This window comes from Symphalangus syndactylus, chromosome 2, assembly GCF_028878055.3.
Source record: "Symphalangus syndactylus isolate Jambi chromosome 2, NHGRI_mSymSyn1-v2.1_pri, whole genome shotgun sequence".
Lineage (NCBI taxonomy): Eukaryota > Metazoa > Chordata > Mammalia > Primates > Hylobatidae > Symphalangus > Symphalangus syndactylus.
This window is the reverse complement of record NC_072424.2, coordinates 16431079-16453353: the sequence shown is the minus strand read 5'-3', so window position 1 is coordinate 16453353 and position 22275 is coordinate 16431079. Positions and strand designations below refer to the sequence as shown.

Here is a 22275-nt window from a genome sequence, read left to right as displayed (position 1 = left end):
TGTCCATGAGCAATTGATTGCTTGTATCTGTAACATTTTCAAGAAGTTTAGGCATCAAAGTTGTCAGACTGTTTATGGTGTAAATGTCAGCATAAATGATGACAGTGACTATGAAAGGAGAACCAGGGAAAGCAACAGACATCAAGAATACACAGTTTCAAGGCATATATCTCCAAGTGTCAAATGCACAGCCATGTATCCACTGGAGTTAACAATTTGGAAAGGAATTAGGAAATCTGGCATCAAACAGACTTGATTAGTGGGAAAGGAGGTGCCACACTGCCACGGACTGGCATGAGGGGAGACAAGTGATTCTCATTAAAGAGGTGATAGGATAGCAGCTTGAAGAGCGTCATGGTAATGTTTTTTAAATCAGAGATGGGCTTGGTTGAAGGGAAAATTCCAGATACAGGTCAAGGGGATGACTGAGAGAGCAGACTCCCCTAGGAGGCAGGAAGCACTGGAGCCCAGAGTCTTCCACAGAAAGGACGCCTCTACCCCTGATGCCAGAGGGAAGCAGTGAGAAAACATGAAATAGCAAAGTGGGCACTGGGAGAAGAAACTGACTAGACTTGAAGGCACAGCTGAGATGAGAAGCATGGAGTAGCATGCTGGTAAGATGGAACCAGGGCCAATGTTGCTGGAGAAAGTGGTCCAGCCTAGCTTGCCAGAGGATTTAATAGTTTCTTGTGTGTAAATCAGAGGCTGAATCATAGGAAATTACTCGTATTTGACTGTATTTTACCTATAAAAACAACAGTTTCATATGGTACAACCTATTTGTTGACTTGACTAGCTAGCTTTGTGGCAAAAAAGAAGTAAAAGGAATGATAATGGTCCGTAGGGCATTAACAACCTAAGTAAAAATTTCACTGGGACAGGAATAGACAAAGGAGACACTCTCCAATAATTAGAAAATAAAGAGCAACTACAATTATTTGTGAATATGGCGGTGAGTTTCCTTTAATCAAAGACAACCATGACAAATTTATTAACTATCAAAAGCTACATTTTACTAAAAACAATCTGCCTTTAAAAATGTTGAATCATACAATATGTACAATACATGCCGCTTTCCGTTTATCCATTTGAGTCCTAAAAAGGGGAAGAATAGCTGGTTAACAGTTTATAAATGATAAACCAAAAGTTCATATAATATACATAAATGAAATCCAACAATTAGTCCTCCTCAGTGAGTAGGGCCCAGGGTAATCCACATTATATATCTTATATTTATTCCTTCTTTTTTTTTTTTTTTTTTGAGACAGAGTCTCGCTCTGTCGCCCAGGCTGGAGTGCAGTGGCACGATCTCAGGCTCACTGCAAGCTCCACCTCCCGGGTTCACGCCATTCTCCTGCCCTAGCCTCTTGAGTAGCTGGGACTACAGGCACCCACCACCACGCCTGGCTAATTTTTTTGTACTTTTAGTAGAGACGGGGTTTCACCGTGTTAGCCAGGATGGTCTCAATCTCCTCACCTCGTGATCCACCTGCCTCGCCCTCCCAAAGTGCTGAGATTACTGGTGTGAGCCACCGCGCCCGGCCTATTCTCTTCTTTCATTTAAAATATTTTTACAACTTGGAACAAAAGTATTTCAATTAATTGAAGCACATATTAAGTGTTTAAGTACAAAAAGGTTTATTTTAATGCTCAAAATCAGAAAATTTAAGCTAAAAAAAAATCCTTAGCAATGATCTAGCTTGAAAATCTTCCCATTTTATAGATGTATTTATAGATTAAAAAAAAATGAAGTTGAGGCCAGGCGCGGTGGCTCACATCTGTAATCCCAGAACTTTGGGAGGCCGAGGTGGGTGGATCACGAGGTCAGGAGTTCAAGACCAGCCTGACCAACATGGTGAAACCCCGTCTCTACTAAAAATAGAAAAATTAGCCGGTCACTGTGGCAGGTGCCTGTAATCCCAGCTACTCAGGAGGCTGAAGCAGGAGAATTGCTTGAACCTGGGAGGCAGAGATTGCAGTGAACTGAGATCGTGCCACTGCACTCTAGCCTGGGGGTGACAGAGCAAGACTCTGTCTCAAAAAAAAAAAAAAAAAAAAAAAAAGAAGTTGAGTGAGATTAAGTGACTTGCCCAAGGTTTTAAAGTAAGGGACAAAAATAAATGAAGGGGCATAGCCAATAGAATCTAGGTCTTCTGATTCCCACCCACAACTGTCTGCACTACAAAATGTCAGATCATTATTAAGATTTCTTTCTAGAAATGTTACCCTTCATAAAAATGAATTCTTTCATAGCCTAATACAAATTTTAGAAATGCCAATTTACCAACATTATTCTAAGGTAATTCTATACTAATCCTCTTTTTCTGCTTTGTACTTATAAAATAAGCAAATCTAATGGGACAGTGAACAACAACATGGATGAGAGGATTCAATATTTCACTTATCTAATTTACCAGTTTCTTGGGGGGAAAAGCAACAGGTGGGTACGGTGGCTCATACCTATAATCCCAGCACTTTGGGAAGCTGAGATGGGAGCATCCCTTGAGCCCAGGAGTTTGAGACCAGCCTGGGCAACATAGTGAGACCCCTTCCCTATTTTTTATTAAAAACAAAAACAAAACCAAAACCCACCAAACCAAGAACAATCCTGCACTGCTTCTTTCAGCTGCAAATCTTTTTTTTTTTTTTTTTTTGAGACGGAGTCTTGCTCTGTCTCCCAGGCTGGAGTGCAGTGGCACGATCTCAGCCACTGCAACCTCCGCCTCCTGGGTTCAAGCGATTCTCCTGCCTCAGCCTCCTGAGTAGCTGGGATTGCAGGTGTGTGCCACCACGCCTGGCTAATTTTTGTATTTTTAGTAGAGATGGGGTTTCACCATGTTGGTCAGGCTGGTCTCGAACTCCTGACCTCATGATCCGCCTGCCTCGGCCTCCCAAAGTGCTGGGATTACAGGTGTGAGCCACCACGCCTGGCCTCAGCTGCAAATCTTAACAGCACAAATTTAATCAATCCAGAGAAGGGAACACAGAACCACTATGCCTTTCTCACCTGTTACACACAGTTCTAAGAATGGGGCACTACAGGGAGGCAAAAATCCAAATTTCACTGGAATGGGGAAAAAGGATACTTTGGATTGCCAAATGAACTTTAATAGAACTGTGTAGCCATCCCATTGAAAAGGTTACCTTCAGCTAGCATCAAGCACTTAGCTTCTGCTGCCTCTGACTTGGAGTAATCACAGGCTCTGAAATCTCAAAGGTCTTCACAATCTCCTGGCAGACAATAATGAACATTTAGGCATTGGGTTTACTGCAAGTGAAGGCAGAGTCAGAACTATGCAGGGGCAACAGGCAGAGCTTTACCTCCCAGTCACGGTAACTCAAAGCTATAATTCCTTGATTTCTAACTTGTGTGTTGTGTTCAAATCCCTCATTTTCTTCATTAGTACTAACAGGCTCTGTTTGAAAGACAAATTTTTCAAATTTATCAAAGGTTATTAAATCGGAACAGGTAATCTAAACAGAAACTGATGAATAATAGCAATGAAAGCTATATTGAAAAGATAGTTATAATATTACATACTTTTTAGGATTTCATGCATTATGGAGCTGCTGTAGTATTATCACAGTAGCCAGTCATCCCATCTGTTTCCATTTCAAAAAACATGTAGTAGAGTAACACATTCCAGACATTTGAAAATCTCCATATCTATGTGTCAACCACAGAGCTAAGCCCTAGTGAGTCCAACAGGACATTGAGAACATTGAAAGTAGCAAGTAAGTGCGACGGAAATATTCACTCTCCACAGGAGACCTTAGGAGGACATGAGTAATGGAGAGTGTGAAATTATTCAGGTAAGAATGAAAGATTCATAGAACCTCAAGGAGAAAAGGTGCTGGCATCTGACAAAACGTAATTAGAAAGAGGGATACTACAAAAATGACTACAATCACCAACTTTCTAAATTAAGATCTGAGGGAAATTATATCATTTCTTTGTTAATATTTACAGTAGATGTTGAATCAATGATATAGATGAATCCATCAAAATTTTAGACGCTGGCCATGTTTTCAGTATCTTCAGGTAGTTCAGCAAGACACAATATTGTAAAAGTTAATCTACATTGAAAATTCATTTACATTTAGTAAAATACTTAAATTCTACTAACAAATATATTTTCTCTAAAACTAATTTTTCCAAACATAGTATCATTTACCTATTATTGGCAGTCGGTCTTGGTCAAGTCTTATTCTTGCAAAACCATCCTAAAACGAAAACATGATTTTAGGAGAAGACAAACATTTAAGACTCAAACCTATAATCACTAGATGGAAAAAATTACTCAGAAAATTCAGTATCTCAGAAAATCAAATTACACCACAGCAATAATAAGGTGATGATATAGATAAGACTTCCCTAGTATCTTTTGTTTACACAGGTTATCTTTGGGTTTCTAATCAGTTTTTTCACCCAGACACAGCCTCCATCCTGAGAATCTCTTAAGTGAAACTCATCTTGTCTCTTTAACTGATTTATACATATTTTGGAATACTCCACATTTTATTCTGCATAATTCTGTCACTGGGACCACTGGCAAAATATGCCTTTGTTATTATTTCTAAGAAAATACGTTGGTAGACATAAGCTTTTCTCTAAGGTTAAAATCAAATTCATCTTACATGTGGGAACGCAACCTGAAGTAAGATTAAAGATAGCCTAAAGCAAATTTCCATGGTACATATCTGAGCAGAGTTTTAAAACCAATTTTGAAATAATTTCAGACTTAAAGGGCTATAAGACTACTATAAACACGTGGCATATATCCTTTACCCATATTCATCAGTCGTTAAAGTGTTAGTTACCACATTTACTTTATCACTCTACATATTATTATTTATGAATGAAGTGAGAATGATAGGCGGCCTGCTTCTTTTCCCTAACCTTTCAGTGTGTATTTCTTGAGAGCAAGGATATTATACAACATGACAACTATCAAATTCAGGAAATTTAACATTCATACTATACTGTTATCTAATCTAAAGTTCCATGTTCAGATTTTTCCAATTCTTTCTCTGAATAATGTCTAAAACATAAAAGCAAGCACATAAAATTTTAGCTAGCTTCTTCTACCTAATATGCCAATTAATGTTTTGCTACAATGGGTCTGAAACATATACTGGCTAGTGTATACAGATACCTTTGCCAGCTCCCTTCTACAGTTTTTCTTATGTATCCTTTTAAAAGCATATAAAAGCAATTAGAAAAATAATCTTTAATCTTACCCGTATAATGAAGGAAACATGAAAGATGTTTTCCACTGTACGGGGGAAAGAATGAGGATCAACCACAAAGTCAAAGAAGGACATTGGGGTATCAGCTATAGACAAAAAGAGAAAAAACATTTGATTTTTGCTTATCATAAATATCAGTACACTCTAGCATTAGCCAGAGACAAAGAAACTCCTGCTGCCGGCCGGGCGCGGTGGCTCACGCTTGTAATCCCAGCACTTTGGGAGGCCGAGGCGGGCGGATCACAAGGTCAGGAGATCGAGACCACGGTGAAACCCCGTCTCTACTAAAAATACAAAAAAAAAAAAAAATTAGCCGGGCGTGGTGGCGGGCGCCTGTAGTCCCAGCTACTCGGAGAGGCTGAGACAGGAGAATGGCGTGAACCCGGGAGGCGGAGCTTGCAGTGAGCCGAGACTGCGCCACTGCACTCCAGCCTGGGTGACAGAGCGAGACTCCGACTCAAAAAAAAAAAAAAAAAAAAAAAAAAAAAAAAAAAAAAAAGAAACTCCTGCTGCCAGAGACTCCTCCTGCTGCAGGAGTGCAAATCAATCCAACCCTTCTGGAGGCCAATTTGGCATCTCTACTAAAAACATGTAGCCCACTGACTTGGAAACCACCTCTAAGAAGCTGTGCTACAGAAATACAAGTGTAAGTGCACAAAATTACATACTAAGATTTTTTACTTCAGCAATTTATACAAGAGTAAAATGCTATAAAGAACTTAATCATCCAGCTGGGCATGGCACTCACGCCTGTAATCCCAGCACTTTGGGAGGCCGATGCTGGCAGATCACCTGAGGTCAGGGGTTCAAGACTAGCTTGGCCAGCATGGCGAAACCCTGTCTCTACTAAAAATACAGAAAAAAAATTAGCCAGATGTGGTGGCATGCGCCTGTAATCCCAGCTACTCAGGAGGCTGAGGCAGGAGAATTGCTTGAATCCAGGAGGTGGAGGTTGCAGTGAGTTGAGATGGTGCCACTGCATTCCAGCCTGGGTGAAAGAGTGAGACTCTGTCTCAAAAAAAAAAAAAAAAAAAACAAAAAAAACAAAAAAGGAACTTGGCCAGGCGCAGTGGCTCATGCCTGTAATCCCAGCACTTTGGGAGGCCGAGGCAGGTGGATCACAAGGTCAGGAGATCAAGACCATCCTGGCTAACACGGTGAAACCCAGGCTCTACTAAAAATACAAAAAATTAGCCAGGCGTGGTGGCAGGTGCCTGTAGTCCTAGCTACTTGGGAGGCTAAGGCAGGAGAATGGTGTGAACCCAGGAGGGAGAGGTTGCAGTGAGCCAAGATCGCGCCACTGCACTCCAGCCTGGGTGACAGAGCGAGACTCTGTCTCCAAAAAAAAAAAAAAAAAAAAAGGAACTTCATCATCCATTAATGGAGGATCTGTTAAATATATTTACAGTACAGCCATATAATGGGAATCAGTGAACAAAACAAGGGAGATCTATATGAAACGATATGGAAGAATGTCCACATAGAAAAGTCACATAGCAGAAGAATGTGCATATTATGATTAGCTTGGAAAAAAAAAAACAAAAAACTTTTTTTTTTTTTTGAGATGGAGTTTCGCTCTTGTTCCCCAGGCTAGAGTGCAATAGTGTGATCTCAGCTCACCGCAACCTCTGCCTCTCGGGTTCAAGCGATTCTCCTGCCTCAGCCTCCCAAGTAGCTGGGATTACAGGCATGCACTACCACACCTGGTTAATTTTGTATTTTTTAGTAGAGACGACGTTTCTCCATGTTGGTCAGGCTGGTATCGAACTCCCGACTTCAGGTGATCCGCCCGCCTCAACCTCCCAAAGTGCTGGGATTACAGGCGTGAGCCACCACGCCCGGCTGAAACAACTGTTTAGGTAGGTGTGGATAAAACTGATACAATAATCTGAAAATATACACATTATATTTTATAATGAGGGAAGGTGGAACAGGTACTTTTGACATTTCTCACTTGAATGGCATATTTCATTTTGTAACAAAAAAAATCCCCATCTTTTAAAGATAAAAACGAAAACGTTAACTTCAAAGTTTTCACATGAAATTTCTAAAAGGGAGAAGAATCCTCATAAAATGCATATGCATTTATTCAAACATTACATACAGCTGAAATTGCCTTTTAAATACAAGTAACCTCACTGAACAGATAAATACAAATTGCTCCACTTTGGTGTTACACTTACGATCTTCTCGAAAATATGTCTGCAACAATCCCAAGATTCTTTCTACTTCTTTCTCTGTTGCTTCTTGATGAGATTCTTCCATTCTTCTTAACTGAAAAAAAGTCATTATCAAGCTGACAGACCTACTTACCGGCCTATTAACGTTTTCTTCTGTCTTGCACACCCAAACTCCTTTTCCTCTCTCTTGCACACCCAAACTCTTTTTTTTTTTTTTGAGACAGGGTCTTGCTTTGCCACCTAGGCCAGAGTGCAGTTGCATGATCTCGGCTCACTGTAACCTCAGACTCCTGTGCTCAAGGGGTCCTACCACCTCAGCTTCTTGAGTAGCTGGGACTAGAAGCATGCACCACTACACCTGGCTAATTTTTTTTTTTAATTCATTCTACCTTGTCTAAGACACCTGGCTAATTAAAAAAATTTTTTTTAGATATGGGGTCTTGCTGACCATCCTGGCTAACACGGTGAAACCCCGTCTCTACTAAAAATACAAAAACTTAGCCAGGCATGGTGGTGGGCACCTGTACTCCCAGCTACTCGGGAGGCTGAGGCAGGAGAAGGGCATGAACCTGGGAGGCAGAGCTTGCAGTGAGCCGAGATCGCGCCACTGCATTCCAGCCTGGGCTACAGAGCGAGACTCCGTCTCAAAAAAAAAAAAAAAAAAAAAAAAAAGGTACCAGGTTGCTCAGGGTGGTCTCAAACTTCTGGCCTCAAGTGATCCTCCTGCCTCAGCCTCCCAAAGCACCTAGATTACAGGCATGAGCCACTGTGCCCGGCCTAAATGTCTTGGGGATTGCTAGTTTATATCCCCATCTTAAAATTTATGGTTTAGGCCAGGCATGGTGGCTCACGCCTGTAATCCCTGCACTGTGGGAGGCTGAGGCAGGTAGATCACAAGGTCAGGAGTTCGAGACCAGCCTGGCCAATATGGCGAAACCATCTCTATTAAAAAATTAGCCGGGCATGGTGGTACATGCCTGTAATCCCAGCTACTTGGGAGGCTGAGGCAGGAGAATGGCTTGAACCCAGGAGGCGGAGGTTGCAGTGAGCCGAGATCGCGCCACTGTACTCCAGCCCAGGTGATACGGCAAGACTCTGTCTCAAAAAAAAAAAAAATCATGGTTTAAAAAAATACAGATTTTCTGGTTTCAGTAACTTTTTTTTTTTTTTTTTTGAGATGGAGTCTTTCTCTGTGGCCCAGGCTGGAGTGCAGTGGTGCCATCTCGGCTCACTGCAACCTCCGCTTCCCAGGTTCAAGCAATTCTCCCGCCTCAGCCTCCCAAGTAGCTGGGATTAGAGGCGCCCACCACCACATCCAGCTAATTTTTTGTACTTTTTAATAAAGATGGGGTTTTACTATGTTGGCCAGGCTGGTTTCCAACTCCTGACCTCAGGTGGATCTGCCCGCCTTGGCCTCCCAAAGTGCTGGGATTACAGACGTAAGCCACCGCACTCGGGCAACGTTTTTTTTTTTTTGAGACGGACTCTCGCTCTGTCGCCCAGGCTGGAGTACACTGATCTTGGCTCAGTGCAACCTCTGCCTCCTAGGTTCCTGATTCTCCTGCCTCAGCCTCCCAAGTAGCCCGGACGACAGGCACCTGCCACCACACCTAGCTAATTTCTGTATTTTTAGTAGAGACGGGGTTTCACCATATTGGCCAGGCTGGTCTCGAACTCCTGACCTTGTGATCTGCCCACCTCGGCCTCCCAAAGTGCTGGGATTACAGGCGTGAGCCACTGTGCCTGGCCTCAGTAACATTTTCATATCAATTTCTCAATAGAAGAGTTACATTACCAAATTAACCATTTTCAGGTTGAACATAAAATAGCAAAATACAAAAGGGCAGTTTAGAAACAGTGGTTCTCGGCCGGGCGCGGTGGCTCACGCTTGTAATCCCAGCACTTTGGGAGGCCGAGGCGGGCGGATCACGAGGTTAGGAGATCGAGACCACGGTGAAACCCCGTCTCTACTAAAAAATACAAAAAATTAGCCAGGCATGGTGGCGGGCGCCTGTAGTCCCAGCTACTCGGAGAGGCTGAGGCAGGAGAATGGCGTGAACCCGGGAGGCGGAGCTTGCAGTGAGCCGAGATTGTGCCACTGCACTCCAGCCTGGGCAACAGAGCGAGACTCCGTCTCAAAAAAAAAAAAAAAAAAGAAACAGTGGTTCTCGAGTGGGTGTGACTTTCCCCCCACCTCCCCAGGGGACATTTGTTGTCATATGTAGAAATTTTGGTTGTCACAACTCAGGGGTGGGGATGGGCTATTAGCATGTAACAGGTAGAGGCTGGGGATGCTGCTAAACATCCTACAATGCACAGGACAGCTCCTCAAACCAACAATTATCCAGCCTGAAATGTTGACAGTGCTGAGGTTGACCCTGGCTTTGGAGAACTGATCAAAACTAGAGAAATGAGTTAAAGACAAGCAGCCAATCCAATAAAATGCTTAAAGGCTTAAATAAAATGATTATTTAAGTGACAAAACCTGGCTCCAGACCAGCAAGCTTAGAAAAAATGGCCAAATTGCATGCACATTATTTTAACAGCTATTTTAACTTTTAGGTGTTTTTTAAAAAGCAATATTTTAAAACAAACCTGGGCAGGCATTGCCCTCTCCTCTTGTATCATAGGAACTTTTCTTGGACGATCAACTCGTGGCTTTGGCACAGGGCACTCTCCGTATATTGAACCCAACCTAATGAAAAATATGCTTTCATTTATTTTTTTTGCCTGTTGTTTGTTGAACAAACTAATTTTACTAACTAAAAGTAGTTTGCATGGTATAGTCAAATTCAGACCAGACATCAGTGATATACAAGCTGACATCAGACTAAGACTCTTGGTAAGGTTTGTGACAGCCTTTCTGCCTTCTTTGTATTTATAAAAGAACTAGGAGCTTTCCTCAACCACAGATACCTCCTCAGACACCTTCATACTGCCCTGTACAGTAGGCCAGTGAATATGCCTGTGACATCTTCCCACCACCCAACCTATTGTTTTGCAAAGCCAACTTCTAAGAGCAGGGGAAGGACAAACATGTATGTGGGGAAGCTCCAGTGGGGTCAGAAGCCTTTGATCTGGGGAGGCCAAGGCAGAGGCTCCCAGCCCAGGACTACAGAACACATCTGTCTTAGGATAACAGGGCAAGTCACAGCCATGGGATTCCTTTTCCTTCTGGATTCTGCCCTCATGCAGACTTGGGCTACAGTAATAGATGTAAGTCTGCATCATGTAGAGATCAAAGCCCGAAGAATAAGGCTCATGTGGTCCCTACACTTGAGGAGACAATAGTATACGATGTAGATGGACAGCTGCATTATGCACACAGATCCATTTCAATATAACATGGTGGGCTACTCTGGGCACACTCCTGCTCCACAAGAAGCTGTATCAAAAAATAAATTAATCAAAAAAAAGTAACATGGTAGATCCTGGGTGCTTAGAGAGTACTGCTCAAGTGCTATGAGAACACCTGGGCAGAGATATCTACCCAGACATGGGAGTGACGTGGTTGAGAAATTTGATGCTACACTGCTAACACCTGTCTGGAGAAGTTGCTGGAGGCTTCCAAGACGGGGCCTGTGGGATAAACAAACTTTACCGAATGCAAAAGATGAAAAGGAACTGGAGGCCAAGAGAACAGCAAGTACAAAGACACAGAGTTTTAAGCACTTCATTGTGGCTGGATATTGGGCTGTATGATGAGATAAAGTTTAAGGCTTTATAACCTAGGATTTATGAGTTTAGTACAATAGCAAAAAACAAAGATTTAGACTTTATCCTAAGATGAAGAAGTTTGGTCTGTATCCTATTAAATAGAACATATACAAATGGCTCTGGGCACCTGAGTTACCTGAAGTCTTATTAAAAATAGATGCCGGACCCCACACCACACTACTACATTGGCATCTCAAAGGCTTTCTACCCGAGCTACTACCAATCTCAATGGTTTTTAGAAAGACAAATTAGAAAAGACAAATGCTCAGGAGCTATACCACTTAAAGAAGGACTGAACAACTCAGATGGTTACCCTAGAGAAAGTATCTACTGGGCAATAAAACCAATATACTTGAAGGTCCTCTCAGAGAAGAGCCAGTTAAGAGCTGTTCTTAATTTCTCCATAGGACCATGCCAGGAAGTTAAGACAGAAGCCAACTTCATTCAAATATGAAGAAATCTTTTTTTTAAATCAGAGTTCTATCTAAAAAATGAACTGGGCAGTTTATGTGGCAGTGACAAGTAATCTTCAAATACAAGTCAGTGGTCATCTAACAGGGTATTATAATAAATGTCACTTTAGACATTGGGAGACTCGTAAGATACCCTCAGTAGGAGGTATCATCCTCCTATATGGTAAGGATTTTAAAGATGATAAACCCAGAGTCTCATGAGCTAGAAGCAAAGGAGCCAGGAGACAGCACTGGGAAAGAGGTTCTAGCCTTTTCTGCTAAAGCAGAATGAGAGATCCTTTAAGATTCCATCCACATCTACAGTTTATAGACCTTTTTTTTTTTTTTTTTTTTGAGACAGGGTCTCACTCTGTCACCCAGGCTGGAGTGCAATGGCGCAATCTCAGCTCACTACAATCTCTGCCTCCCAGGCTCAAGTGATCCTCCCACCTCAGCCTCCCAAGTAGCCAGGACCACAGGCATGGGCCACCACAGCAGGCTCATTTTTTGTATTTTTGGTAGAGATGGGTTCTCGCCATGTTGCCCAGGTTGATCTTGAATTCCTGAGCTCAGATGATCTACCTGCATCTACCTCCCAAAGTGCTGGGATTACAGGCATGAGCCACCACACCTGGCCTAGTGTTCATGAACGTTTATATCAAAGTTTCAAAAGTCTCCAAACAACAGCATCACGACTGTCACCTCTACAATACCAAATAATCTTTGTCCCTACAAGAAAAAGCAATTTACGATTCACAAATAGCTGGTCTGTTGGATTTTTAAAATAATCTTACAGAAAGTGGAATGTATGGGTTTTATTAAAGGTGTTTTCTGCTGTTTTGCCTGGTATTTTCCAGGAGTCATAGACTATGAATTCAAAATCAGGACTATCTTCATCACGGATGAGTTCTTCAGCTTCTAGCGGATTTACACCCATATGTGTGAGCTACAAAAATGAATGAAAACAAAAAACCCAGTTAAGCCACACGCAATCATTTTCCACATCCAATAATCTGCATCACTCAACCTTTAAGAGGCCAGACGCAAAGCCGGCTTTCAGTGTCTTAACATGCTGGCTAAATTTCTTACTGTAAAGATAACTTTACAGTTAAAGTCCTACTTTCAAAGCCACTTTCTTTTTGGCAGAAAACATTCCTCAATGTACTTAAAACCTCTGGGTGAGAAAGTGAAATGATTTAGACCAGTGGTTCTCAACCTGGGTATACTTGCCCACAGGGGTCTTCTGGCAATACCTGGAGACGTTTGTGGGTGTCACAACTGATATGTTGCTGGCATATACTGGGTAGAGGCCACAGAGGCTGTTGAATATCATATAATGCACAGTAACGGCCCCTAAAACAAAGACATGCCCAGCTCAAAATGTCAATCAATAGTGCCAGTGCTGAAAACCCTGCTCTAGCCCACTGGCAGCCAGAGGGATTTAGGTATTCCAGAACTCAGCCCCCTGGGAATTTTTGTATCACCAATAGTTCATGTATTAGTAAAGCTGCACTAATGTATAAATATAAAATTAAATCCCAAATCAAAAGCTTCAAGACAGCACAAGGAAGTTCAGCTGGTTTTCAGATTTTAATTTTTTGCCAACCTCCTACAAATCTCTATTCAGCTTGTATCTCAGTATATCCAGAGAGCAGTGGACCGGCATCACTGAGAGAATGGCTCATCTTAAAATTGCCTTCCTGGGAAGAGCTGGCAGAAGTCAAATAATTCTCTCATCTCAAACTGTCTTACAGAAAATGTGTTATATTGAATTTACTTTTATGAAAGTACATTTTTATTACATTATACTATAAAATGCCTAGAAGTTATCCAATTACGATGGCAATATCATATATAAACAATAATCACAAAACCCTCGGGGAGCTTAACCCTATTAAAGGCAATCAGACTTTAAAGAAAAGAAAGGCTACAAGAGCCTGGTCAGAGGGCTATGGCCAGCTCTTCTCCATTCCCTTGCCGCCCGTCCTACCACTGCACCCTTGTAGGCAGACGTGGCAGTTTTGGTCTGTTTAACTGACAGAGAGATCCACCAATCTTTCCTTATAGTGTCGATATTTGATGCTATACATACGAAAGTCTTCTCCACCCAGAGACTGGACAGCTATTAATTTAAGGTTTTATATTTAATGCTTTAAGACTTCCAGAATTTATTTTGATATGCTATTTAAAGTACAGAGCTTGGCCGGGCACGGTGGCTCATGCCTGTAATCCCAGCACTTTGGGAAGTCCAGGCGGGTGGATCACGAGGTCAGGAGTTCGAGGCCAGCCTGGCCAACATGGCGAAACCCCATCTCTACTAAAAATACAAAAATTAGCCAGGCATGGGGGCAGGCGCCTGTAATGCCAGCTTCTTGGGAGGCTGAGGCAGGAGAATCGCTTGAACCCAAGAGGTGAAGGTTGTGGTGAGCTGAGATCATGCCACTGCACTTGAGCCTGGGCAACACTCCAGCCTGGGCAACAAGAGCAAGACTCTGTCTGAAAAGATAAAAAAATAAAGTACAGAGCTTAACCTGAAAGAAGTAATTTTTAAAGAAATACCCAATATATGGATACTTTATTGACCTGTATATTACAGTGCACTTTCCTAAGAGCATCATGTTTCACAATAAAAAAAAGTTAAAAAAAAAAAAAAAGGAAAAGGTTTGAAAAACAAACTGGAAATAATCTTGTGCCTCATGCCTTTACAAAAAAATTACTTTATCTGGTCAGATCTCATAGTACTAAATTATTTTAATAACCATTTAACATAAACATCCAGTTAGAAATGCAATGTTCATACTGAGGTGTAGCTATCTGTGCTAGGACAGAGGTTGGCTCAGATTGATAGATTGACTGATTGACTGACTGATTTTGAGATGGAGTCTCACTCTGTAGCCCAGGCTGGAGTGCAGTGGCGCAATCTCGGCTCACTGCAACTTCTGCTTCCTGGGTTCAAGGGATTCTCCTGCCTTAGCCTCCCGAGTAGCTGGGATTACAGGCGCCTGCCACCACAGCCAGCTAATTTTTCTATTTTTAGCAGAGACGGGCTTTCACCATGTTGGCCAGGCTGGTCTCAAACTTCTGACCTCAGGTGATCCACCTGCCTCAGCGTCCCAAAGTGCTGGGATTACAGGCGTGAGCCACTGCCCCCAGCCAGAATAGAATTTTTAAAAAAGACAACAAAGTGAGATACAAGGTCAGTCTCTGTGTGCTTTTTCTTTTTTGGTAAATTCATCAAGGAACAGTTTTAGAATTACAGGTAACCACTATTCAAACTTGTCAAAAAACAAAGAAAGGTGAATAAAACATAAAACCAAAAAAAGCAAAACCTGAATGGGCTAGGTGGCTTACACCTGTAATCCCAGCACTTTGGGAAGCCGAGGCGGGCAGATCACGAGGTCAGGAGATCCAGACTATCCTGGCTAACATGGTGAAACCCGGTCTCTACTGAAAATACAAAAAATTAGCCGGGCATGGTGGCAGGCGCCTGTAGTCCCAGCTACTTGGGAGGCTGAGACAGGAGAATGGCGTGAACCCAGGAGGCAGAGCTTACAGTGAGCTGAGATCACACCACTGCACTCCAGCCTGGGCGACAGAGCGAGACTCCATTTCAAAGGAAAAAAAAAAAAAGAAAAACCCAATCATATTCATATGGGTTTGAAATATTCTCAAAGACAGACCAAAACATGCCCTCTCGCCAGGCCTAAGTCAATTCCAGCTGAGCTCTGCCATCGCAGAGTGGGCTTCTGTCCAGCCCAGGACAAAGGTCCCAGGTCACTGAGAATGATCTAGAACACCAGTGAACAGAGGAAAAATGGCCATTGGCAAATGACCATAGCACCCAGCATCTTAAGACAGAATGCGACGAGGTTTTTACTCCAAGCTCCCACCCAAGCTTCCACCACATGGCTCTACTTTCATCTGTTTAATTTGGTAAGATCTCTAGAGAGGAATCTGAGACCAAACAAGAATGAAGTGAAATCATCTGCATATGGATATGAGCATAGTAAATAATTATATAACAAAACATTTTTTATTCAGACTCTGTAGCTTTGAACTTACTAGAGTTTCAACGTATCTTAACATGTCAAAGGAGCTCAGGTCTGAGCGCAGCTGCTTTGCTTTCTCTTTGCCCAAATCTGAAGCCAAAACAAGAAAGTGGGCATCCAGGACTGCTTCTCTTGCTCGGGACACTATTCAAAAAAGAAAGAAAATATTCACATTACAAAATACACATTATCCATAGATATTTTCCCTACATTTCCAACTACTTACCAGGATTTCCCACTGGACTAAAAAAAAAAAAAAAAAAATCTCAATAGGCAACTGACACATCTTCTAAAACGTGCTCCCAGCCAGGCGCGGTGGCTCACACCTGTAATCCCAGCACTTTGGGAGGCCGAGGCGGGCGGATCACGAGGTGAGGAGATCGAGACCATCCTGGCTAACACGGTGAAACCCCATCTCTACTAAAAATACAAAAAATTAGCTGGGTGTGGTGGCGGGCGCCTGTAGTCCCAGCTACTCAGGAGGCTGAGGCAGGAGAATGGCGTGAACCCAGGAGGCGGAGCTTGCAGTGAGCCGAGATTGCACCACTGCACTCCTGACTGGGTGACAGAGCAAGACTCCATCTCAAAAAAACAAACAAACAAAAAAATTTTCTCCCGTGCCCAACTCACCAAAATCTCTAATGAAAGCTGACCAGTCTTCCTAAAAGTCAGCTTTCCAGTTCTCCTACTCCCGTTAGCTGAATCACAATCTCTTAAATAACTCCAGTTGAGCAAAACCCATCATGTCTAATACTCACTTTTCCCCCCCATCCTAATTACGATGATCACGTGTGCTGATGTAAGGAAAATCAAATTCCCACTACATGTAGGGCCCTGTGCTTGGCATGGTGGTTTGTGAACAGCAATAGGTAAGCTGCTAAGCAATAAGTAAGTTGCTAACGGCAATAGGTAAGTTGCTGAAGTTGCTAACCAAAATCATGGCATGTGCTAGGCTGGCACTAGGAGGCTCATGCCTCTGTATGGCTTCACAGGCAACCCCAGCAAAGCCACCCAAATGAACAGTCTACAGGCAGCAGGTAGTGACCCGAGGATGGATGCTCAAAAAAGGCTTGACAGAGGACATGGGATTTAAGAAAAGCTATGGAAAAAAAAAGATTTAAATTAATGGAGAAACAGGCTGGGCACAGTGGCTCATGCCTGTAATCCTTGCACTTTTGGGAAGCCAAGGCGGGCGGATCACTTTGAGCTCCGAAGTTTGAGACCAGCCTGGGCAACGTGGTGAAACCCCGTCTCTACTAAAGAATCAAAAATTAGCTGAGCATGGTGGTGCACACCTGTAATCCCAGCTACTCGGGCGGCTGAAGCTGGAGAATCGCTTTAACCTGGGGGACGGAGGTTGCAGTGAGCCAAGATCATGCCACTGCACTCCAGCCTGGGCGACAGGTGTAGGTGTTCCCAGACTATTTTTCATACTCCCTGTTGCTTGCAGGGTCTGATTAAGCAACCCCCTCAACCCCACTGTTTCCTTTTGTTGACCCCTTCTTCATCTCCCCATGAGTATCCTGTGCCTGCCTGCCCCACTCCCTTCCCCTTTCATTTCTTTATTTATTTTACAAACTGAGACCATCAAATCCATGAATGCCAGCATCTACTGTTTGCTGAGCAACTCCTAGGGCTCCACTGAGTGAATAATTTTGCTCTAAAATATTGCTTTAAATACTGGAAATAGCTGAGGGGGAAATGATGTGGGGATAAAGAACTGACTACATGCACAGTAAATATCAAGGGAGTAATTGAGTCAAGTCAAGCAAGACTAACAGTGAGGAGACTGGGAGTCCAGGCTGCAAAGGGAAGACAAAACTTAAGAGAGGAGTGGAGGGATTTAACCAGGTGAAGGAGAAAGACCCGTTCCTGAAGGTTTTGATGAGGGTTAGCAAATGCGGTAGACTAAGATGGGGAATGGTAAGGAGGCTGTGGTCAAAGAAAGAAACTGGAGAGCATATATAAAGTGACAAAAGGAGACATTTAAAGAACTAGTCATACTCAGCAATGACTAAAAATATACGTTCTAGTCCTTTAAGAATATGAAGAATCAGCCGGGCGCGGTGGCTCATGCCTGTAATCCCAGCACTGTGGGAGGCGGAGGCGGGTGGATTACCTGAGATCAGGAGTTCGAGACCAGCCTGGCCAACATGGCAAAACCCTGTCTCTACTAAAAATACAAAAATTAGCCGGGTGTGGTGGCGGGCACCTGTAATCCCAGCTACTCGGGAGGCTGAGGTAGGAGAATCGCTTGAACTCGGGAGGTGGAGGTTGCAGTGAGCCGAGATTGCGCTACTGCACTCCAGCCTGGGCTACAGAGTGAGACTCCATCTCAAACCTCAAAAAAAAAAAAAAGCATGTATTTGGCTGCATTCTCCCCTGTGTTCCCACAGACCTGTCAGAGAGGGCTGGAGGGGACAGTGGTCTGGGTAGTAGTCCTGTGGCTCTATGACCAAGTACCCATATCAGGGAGTACCCCCACTCTGTCACCAAGCAGACAGACGGCTGCTACCAATACCACTGCCGCTGCTTTCAATTCAAACTAAGGTTATTTTTTAAAGCATCCACGGCCTAGAGTTCAGTGCTCTGGGATCTCTCTCACTCATTCACTCACACACAACACACCCCAAACTGGAGACCAGCAGGTACACTTGCAGGCTTTGCCACCTCCACTGCGTTACAGGTGGACCAATAGCAGGGAGCTGAGGAAGGCAAAACAGAGTGGGACAGGAAAAGAAACAGGATTTCAGAGGCTAGCTCAGTTCTGTAATTCATCCACTCAACCAATGTATACTAGGGATACGGCAGTAAACACAAGAAAAAGAAAAAAGATAACACATGTAATGTTCTCCAACTTGAACAGGCAACAGAATCAACTGGGGGCTTAAGACAGACTGCGGAACCTACCCCCAAATTTTCATGTAAAGCCCTTATTATATGGTAACTGCATAATAAAAATGGCATTATTGCTATAATGAAACGGTTCTCGAACTGGGAAAGCACTATTACAAATGTGGGAATTGTTTTATGTCAACAATTTGGCGCTTAGATAACACTAATTAAAAGTATCATAAAACACGAGATAACATAACACATTACCTTCATTAAACAGAGTGTTAGCCTCTTCAAGGACCTCTGTTAATTTGTCGCCGGCATTCAGTATGTCCTCCCGGTTTTCTATTTTTAAAAATACAAACTTTGGGAAACTTGCTCAGCATTCACTAATAAGCAGTTGACAAGGTTATCACCTACAACAGTAAAGCCAAGCCCTGGCCCCTGCGCCCCGAGTAATTACTTCGAACATCTTTATCTTTTTAACCAAAATGGCCCGGAAAAGGAGAAAGGCCACCCTACCGTTTATGCGGCATGAATTTTAAAAGGAAACCCTGGCTCCCTCTAACCTTAACCCAAAGGGCTGGACTCCGGCTGCAGCCTCTGAGTGCTCCATAACCGAGAGGTTCTCAAACTTTGCAAGCAACACACACCATCACCTGGAGGGCCACTCCACAGTTGCGCAGACCCACCCAGAGATTCGGATTCCGTGGGTCCGGGTGGGGTCCGAGAATGTGCATTTGACAGCTCTCGCGTGCCGCTGCAGCTGCAGCTGCCGCTGCGAGGCCGGGAGCCCACGCCGAGGACTGCCGGGCGCAATCAAAGCACCCGGAGTCCGCGTCCTGCCTCTCCCCACTGGCTGGCTGGGCTCGGGCGAATCCGCGAACGGCTCTGGCCTCCAGCTTTTCCAGCCCGCCACTCGGGGACCCGCGCCAAGGTCGCACGGCTCCAGCCACAAAGTGGGAGCACTTTGTCAACAATTTAAGGTGCAGCGCGCGGCGAGGGGCTAGTACCCGGCGCGTCTCTACTCGCGCCGCGCGGGGCCTGCGCCCCGCACCTGCCTCCAGTGCCCTCCCCCCGCGCCCAGCGCAGGGCGGGGACGGCAGCCCGTCCCAGCCCGCGCCGCCCGGAGGCGCCGCCTTACGTTGGACGGAGTTGATGAGCGCCCGGTACTGATGGCGGATCTGGCGGCACAGGCCTTGGTCGGCCTCCGCCTCCAAGCTGGCCGGGTCCATCATCTCGTCCCCGGAATCCGACGGCTCTGTGTCCTCCAGGCTCGGGCGCTCTGGGGCCTCTCTGCGCTCCCGCGCAGAGCCGCGGCGGGACCTGGGCGACAAAGGGGACCGCGAGCGGGAGCGGGAGCGGGTGCGATCCCGATGCGGGTCGCGGCCCCGGCCCCGGCCCTCGGGCCCGCGGCCGCCGCTGTCCCCAGACATAGCCCCAATTCGCCGTGCAACTTCGTAACGGCGGAAGTTCGCGCCAGAAACTGAAACCCCTGCTCTGCGCCAGCGCCTGCTCCCGGCGGAACGCGGCTCCCGGGCCTGCGCGAGCGCACAGCGACGCCTGTGGCTGGAGGCCGGCGACAGGCCCGGCCGGGTCTCCAAGGCGCCTGGGGGGACCGCTGGGTGCACAAGAGGGGCCTGGCGGGGATCCTTTGTTCCCTTGACAAGAGGTGTAATGAGCTCCCTCTTACTCCACACTGCAGGGCTGTGAGAATCTTGGTTTTCTGCCCCTACTTTCCCACCCCACTGGACCTGCATCTTCCCTAGGTCCCTTTGCCTGCCCAGGACACAGCCACAGCCTGGCACCCACATGGGCACGCAGTGCATGTGTGTTGAACGAGCTTCCTGCCGTGGAGCAGGATGAGCGCGGGATGTGGAGACTAGACGCAGTCTGCTGCTCACCTGTGACCTCAGTTTCCCTGTGCCATCATGGCTGGGGTCGGGGGCGGTGGGGAAGGGGGGCGGGTGGATGAATCAAATATTTATGTGCAGCTGGCAATACCACTTTTTGTGAGGATAGCAGAACAAATTAACAGGTAAACTCTGTTAACCATCCTTCTAAATATCTACAACAGAATGTCACCAGAGCACCAGGGTTTTGTTCTAGGACCTGCTGCCCCCTCACAGAAAACAAATCACTGAGACAACCATTATTACCAAGAAAGAAGGCTTTAGTAGGGTGCTGCACTCAGGGAGATGGGAGCTCAGTCTCAAATCCATTGCCCTGACCAACTAAAATTAAGGGTTTATACAGTTGCAGAGAAGCAATGTAACAATGTGTGGGAAAAGAGGAACTCGGGAGGGGGAAGGAAGCTATGGGGATGCATGAGGGGCTTGGCATCTCATTGTCTGGAATGCGGTGATATGGTGAGTTTCAGTTTTTTGATACTTTTTGAGAGGTCCTGGGGGTCCTTTCCTGAGGAAGGAACTCAGATAAAACAAAGGTAAGTTTCAACCTTAAGACTAGAAATGATAATTTCTAAGTTTATTAAAAAAAAAAACAGTCTATGGGATTGTTGGGTTGATTTTAATGACAGTCTATGTTCACATTTGATTCTCTTTTTTTTTTTTTTTAAGACCTCTGTTACCCAGGCTGGAGTGCAGTGGCACTATCTTGGCTCGCTGCAACTCCATCTCCTGACCTCAAGTTATCCGCCCACCTCGGCCTCCCTAAGTGCTGGAATTACAGGCATGAGCCACCAGGTACAGCCTGATTCTGATTCTCAAACTAGAAGATTCTAATACCTCCTGAAGTGCCCAAGAAATTTGGAATTATGTTAAGTATACTTTGAAGGATAAATGTATGAATTTCAATTTCACTGCATGCATTTTGGATTGTATTCGAGTATTGTTTCCCAAAAGTTCTCTTTGGTGCTAAGAACACATTTTCTCAAAGGAACAGTATTGTAAGTTGGGTTACTACACAACCTACAAATATTCCATTTTGTGCATCGTGTCTACTAAACTTGAGTTAGGCACTGTTCATTGCTGTCCAACAGCTACTACCTCACCCATCCCTGCTTATCTGTATTTCCTCAAGGGGACATGTGTGTGCCTGCTTCCTTAGATGAAACGTGATCACTCTAACCAGGTCACGGTAATCTCATTCCCCTTCCCCAGTGACTGGTCTAGGGTCATGTGATGCAACCTGGGTCTGTGAGATGTGAAAGGGTTTCCCAACTGGATAGAATACAAACCCTCCTGAAAAGAAAACCCTTGACCCCCTACCCCCTTTAAGATGGCTGGCATAAGAAATGTGGAGCCTGCCAATTAGCAGGCATGATGGTGCATGTCTGTAATCCCAGCTAATCGGGAGGCCGAAGCAAGAGAACTGCTTGAAGTTGGGAGGCGGAGGTTGCAGTGAGCCAGGATCGTGCCATCGCACTCCAGCCCAAGTGACAAGAACGAAACGACATCTGAAAGAAAAAATGTGGAGTTTGCCATATTGGCAGCATCTGGTACTCATGAGGTGACAAGCATGAGGAAAGACTAGAGTGCTGGGGACAGTGGAGAGCAAAGATGGACATGGCTAAATTGCTGAATCAACCACATGCCTCCAAACTCCCTGTAAAGTAAGCCATAAATCATGGTTTAAACCAGGTTATTGTTTCGTAGTTGTTGCTTGTGCTCAGTGTTCTGTAATGGAATACTTAGCATTCTTCCAGGTGAAAGTGTGTCCAGAATTGGTGGGTTCTTGGTCTCACTGACTTCAAGAATGAAGCCGTGGACCCTTGCGGTGAGTGTTACAGTTCTTAAAGATGATGTGTCCGGAGTTTGTTCCTTTTGATGT

The 22275-nt window shown here is 44.5% G+C and overlaps 1 protein-coding gene across 3 annotated transcripts; it reads right to left on the bottom strand.

Annotated features, from left to right (window-relative positions):
• Window positions 1-937: 937 nt before the first annotated feature.
• Window positions 938-20314, bottom strand: NSMCE4A (NSE4 homolog A, SMC5-SMC6 complex component). 3 transcript variants are annotated; one of them, XM_055246962.2, is made up of 11 exons: window positions 19628-20314; window positions 18751-18828; window positions 15662-15792; window positions 12394-12545; window positions 10026-10125; window positions 7434-7524; window positions 5242-5336; window positions 4176-4224; window positions 3322-3416; window positions 3145-3231; window positions 938-1095 (listed from the first exon to the last, which is right to left on the bottom strand). In XM_055246962.2, exons 1-10 carry the CDS (start codon window positions 20310-20312, stop codon window positions 3157-3159), a joined length of 1551 nt encoding a protein of 516 aa, XP_055102937.2. In that variant the 5' UTR covers window positions 20313-20314; the 3' UTR covers window positions 938-1095; window positions 3145-3156. The 3 variants fall into 3 exon arrangements, with proteins under 3 accessions (XP_055102937.2, XP_055102947.2, XP_055102970.2); XM_055246972.2 differs by having other exon boundaries at window positions 3145-3228; window positions 19628-19984; XM_055246995.2 differs by lacking the exons at window positions 938-1095; window positions 3145-3231; window positions 3322-3416; window positions 4176-4224; window positions 5242-5336 and adding an exon at window positions 6142-6262 and having other exon boundaries at window positions 7430-7524; window positions 19628-19986.
• Between the last annotated feature and the right edge of the window lie 1961 nt (window positions 20315-22275).